The 4,179-nt window shown below is 61.5% G+C and overlaps 1 protein-coding gene across 1 annotated transcript in view; it reads right to left on the bottom strand.

Moving 5' to 3' along the window:
- Positions 1 to 1,853: 1,853 nt before the first annotated feature.
- Positions 1,854 to 4,179, bottom strand: part of CTTN (cortactin) — a 34,649-nt gene continuing 32,323 nt past the window's right edge. The window contains exons 16-17 of the mRNA XM_023524846.1: positions 2,339 to 2,373; positions 1,854 to 2,013 (exon numbers count right to left, since the gene is read on the bottom strand). Of these exons, the coding sequence (XP_023380614.1) occupies positions 1,854 to 2,013; positions 2,339 to 2,373 (195 nt within the window). The remainder of the gene's footprint in view (positions 2,014 to 2,338; positions 2,374 to 4,179) is intronic.

A 4,179-nucleotide genomic window follows, 5' to 3' on the forward strand; every position in this document is an offset into this window, starting at 1 on the left:
AGCACACTCACCGCATAGTGCAAACCACCCCAGCTAGTCCCCAGACACTTCCGTCATCCCAAAAGGAGACCCCGGGTGATGAGCAGTCACTCCCCAGCCGCTGGCAACCCCCAGTCTGCTATCTCCCACGTCCAGGTCTGAATGAAGAGGCGGAAGTGGGGGGAGCCCACTGCTTTGCTCCGTGGGGGCAACGAGGCTGTGCCTGGCTCACGGCGCCATCTGGTGGCTGGCGTGGGGAAAGGCCCCGCCCGCCCTCTGCCTTCCCCACCCCCTCAGGGCCCCGGGGATCCTGCCCTCCCCGCTCCCTTTCGCTGCTCACTCATCCCCTTCAGGAAAGTCTTGACCAAATATCACACGGTCTTTTTCCTCGCCCAGATCCGGCACTCGACAGGTCGTCAGTGTCTCCCTGTGTCAAAGGGCAGACCTTTCTCTCCCTTTTTCCTTCAGGCAGTGTCCCTTTGAGGCCCCCAGCCTTACTTACTCAGGTACTCGTCCCAACTGTGCACCTTGCTGGGCCTAAAGCCTCATCTGCCCCCGTGTGCCCGGCAAACCCCCAGGCTCCTGGGCCCAGGCGTGGGCAGACGGGTGGCCGCAGGGAATGAGACTCCAAAGGGGCGGCTCGTCCTCTGGGTCGCTCCCTGCCTTCCTCTCGTTTCGCCCCCCGAAGAAGCTCTTTACGTCCTACAAGCTCAACGCTAGAGTTAAGAGATGTTTGTAAAAAAATAAAAGATGTTCGTTACGCTTTACCTAACGTCGCCGCTGTTCTATGGCGAGGGTTCTCGTTACGTCTGGTCCCAGGCAGATCCAGAATTCAAAGTCCTTGTTTGAGTTTTTACCACGAGCACATAGAGAATCACTTGTGAATTCATAAGAAAGGCAACAACCGGAGGCAGAAGCGAGGGGAGGCAGTGAAGGGGCCGTTCACTGGCAGTACGTAAGCAACAAAACGATACGCGTTTTTTGCTTAGATGGTCAGACTTCGCGTTTTTATGATACTCGAATTCACCAAGTGCACGAAGAAACCTGCCATCGCGTGCGAGTCGATGCAAACCTCTTTACAGGGGCGTTTCGTGGTCACTGACCCAGGGAGCACCCTTCCTGGCTTCCCCGCGTCCATGGTGCACGGCCCCTCCCCCCACCTGTCCCCACACTCGTCCCTCGGGTCCCTCGGGTCCCTCTCCCGCCTCCCCCCCACTTCTAAGGACTCCAAGGGTAACACCCGCCACCCAGGCGATACAGAGTCGTCTGCTACCTCAAGGCCATCTCATCAGCCACCTCACTGCCCCTCTGCCACTCAGGGTGACACAGTCACAGGTCCGGGGACCTTTGGGAGGCCACCTGAGGGTGCTGCCCACTCAGGAGGCGGTGTTTGTGTTTCACAGGAGGTTTAATTCAGAGACGGCACTGACGGACGTCAGACCCAGAGGGGCTTCTGTTAGTGCGACATCTTCCGGCTCGCCACCCACAGTGAGCAGCGATGCCAGCACGGGAGCGTCAGGCGAGAAACTGGGCATTCGACGCGTTTTAATTTGCCTACGTTCCCTTCCACGTGGCGCTTTCACAATCATAAAGAGTTTGTCTGCGCAGGGGAGATCAGACGGGTCAGGAGAAATAACCAAAGGGGTCATGAAAACAAGAACAATTTACGACATGGGACCGAGACTGTAAGACTGGGGCATCCTCGTGTTTCGAGGAAAATAAGTATGAATTCCTAACGTGCATCGTTCCGTCTCGTTGTTAAAAGACTTAAACGTTCACGCCATCGGCTGGTTAGGGTGCATCCGGGGAAAGCATTTAAACCCCCGTATGTAGACTCCGGGGAGCCCCGACTGGGGAAAGGTTACTGTTTTCTCTCAGATGGAGACGCCGGAGCAGGTCAGGCGGGCGGTGACAATGTCAAAGCGCAGGCACACTCCATGCGGCAGGTCCGGGCGGAGCGGCAGGTCCGGGCGGAGCAGCAGACCGGGGGTCCCATCCTCCAGGGCCACACCTGTCACAGCCTCCACTGTGGCCCTGCCCCACAATGGAAATCACACGCAGTGACTCACTCACCTCCCGTGGCGGCTCCCCAGTGCCCAGCACCAGGCACTCGACTACCGCTGGCAACTTCCACTCTCCCAGGATGTCGTCCGGGCCCAGGAAGCCCCGGCGGACCTTCCAGAACCAAGTGCACTGACCAGGCACAGCCCACTCCGCGATACCCGCACTGCCCAAAGAGGCTGCTCCCAGCATGCCACAAAGTCCCCGTCCCCGTCTGGAGCATCAGCAGAGAAGCTGCCCAGCTAGGCATCCCCCGGCTCGCTCTGCACTCCACGGGGCGGGGACTCTGACCCCTGACGGAAGGGGGTAGCGGGTCCCGTCGGAGCCGCCCATCTGAAAGGAGAGCGGGTGAGGTTAGGGAGCCGGGACTGCAGGCTGCGGGCTGCCCGGCCACGCGTGGTCAAGACACACAGATGGGCCAAGATGTGTTCGTCCCTGCTGAGCCTCTGCCACGCCCTCGTCCCTACCATGGTCACAGGCAGGGCTCTGGGCCAACAGGGCCTTTCTGCACATCCTCATGCCTTTGTCACATGCTGTACCCCACCCTGTCGTGGGGAAGCTCCCTGTCCCATTTCTACAGGACCAGCCTCCTCCAAGGAGGCCGCGGCCTCGCCTGGAGGGCAGCCCCGCCCCATGTAATTGCATGTGGGACAGGCCCAACTTCGGACTCCGGCCCCACACCTCAAGCGTAGGGCGTGTCCCAGTGTCCTGGGAGGGGAGCGGGGTCACTCTCAGGCTTTGACCCCGAGAGCAGAGCTGCCAAAGGGACAGCACGAGGGGGGGGCACTGTCGAGGGGACACGGGGATCTGCTGCCTCCAGGCTTGAAGGCGTCCCTGGGGGTAGGGTCAGGTCAGCACAACCAGAAGGTTCGTGGGGGGCCCTGTCAGGCAGAGAATGAGCCCAGGGAACCCAGCAATCCCGCCCGCCCCGGTCCCAGCTCCTGCAGACAAGCCCAGAGCCACTGGCTAGCGCCCACCACATCCCGCTCAGAAACGGGCCTGTGAAAGCGAGACCAGCAGGGAGATGGGCCATGGCCGCTGACAACTTCGTAATTCCTGAATTTTAAGGCGGGGGGGGGAAGAGGGCCACCCTAACTCTGGGTGAAGCCTCGCTGACTCACTGGGGACCCTTCTTCGCTTTTACTTCGAGAAAGAGGTCACAGCCATGCCTGCCTGAGGGTCCAGGCAGCCCCCGGGCAAGGGCCAAAGCCAGGCCCATGGAGGGGGCTGGAGGCTGCCCAGTGTCCCCTGGAGGCTGGCCTGAGAGGGCACAGGGCCCTGGGGGCAGCGGAGAGGACCTGCAGGACACAGCCTGCAGGGTGACAGGATCAGGAAGGCAGCCACAGCCGGGACTCGGGGTTCCGGGCCTGTCCCTACAGTGCTGGCCGGTGGTGGCCGTGGCCGATACCCAGCCCCTGTAAAGAGAAGCATGCGGTAATCTGGACCGTGTGTCTGCGGTCTGCATCGTCCCCATTTCTTCTGGGATGGTGAGAGCAGCTTTTCCAGAAGGCCCCTCAGCAGCAGGGAGAGTGGGAGCCAACTGGGGGCAGCGCCGGCCCCCGCCGTCGGGCTCCAAGGCAAAAAAGCACCTGAGCAGGAGCGAGGCCCGTCCAGCTGCGTGACCTGGACATGGCGAAGTGGTCAGTCCCGCCGGGTCCCCACCACGGCCCGCGCGTTCCCTGGCTGCGCCCGGCTAGGCGGGCAGGTCTCCCCGCAGGGCGCCCGGAGCCAAGCGGCCGCCAAGGGCTCGTTGGAGAAACTGCTTCCGACGGAGCACGGCCTGCTTCGCTTGGACCTGGGCGCAAAGACCGATGGCAGGAGCGAAACATGTCCCTCCCCCAGCGGTGCCTCAGCCTGTCAGAGCCAGGGAGGAAGGGGTCATGGCCGGGGTCGGGGCAGTGACGCCACAGCGCCCTCAGGAGAGCTGTCGTCACGTCGACCAAACGCCAAAGCGAGCAGCACGTGGATCAAAAAAGGTTTATTTTGAATATTTAATTTAAAAAAATCATACCTATGAGATGTGCTACAGAAATTCAGATACAGTAACTGCGTATAAACCCGACCGGACTGTGGCGAAGCACAGGACGCACCGCTGCCCCGCGGGAGCGGGGACGCCCGCCAGCCACCGGGCCCCGGACG

Source organism: Pteropus vampyrus, unplaced genomic scaffold (genome assembly GCF_000151845.1).
Source record: "Pteropus vampyrus isolate Shadow unplaced genomic scaffold, Pvam_2.0 Scaffold501, whole genome shotgun sequence".
Lineage (NCBI taxonomy): Eukaryota > Metazoa > Chordata > Mammalia > Chiroptera > Pteropodidae > Pteropus > Pteropus vampyrus.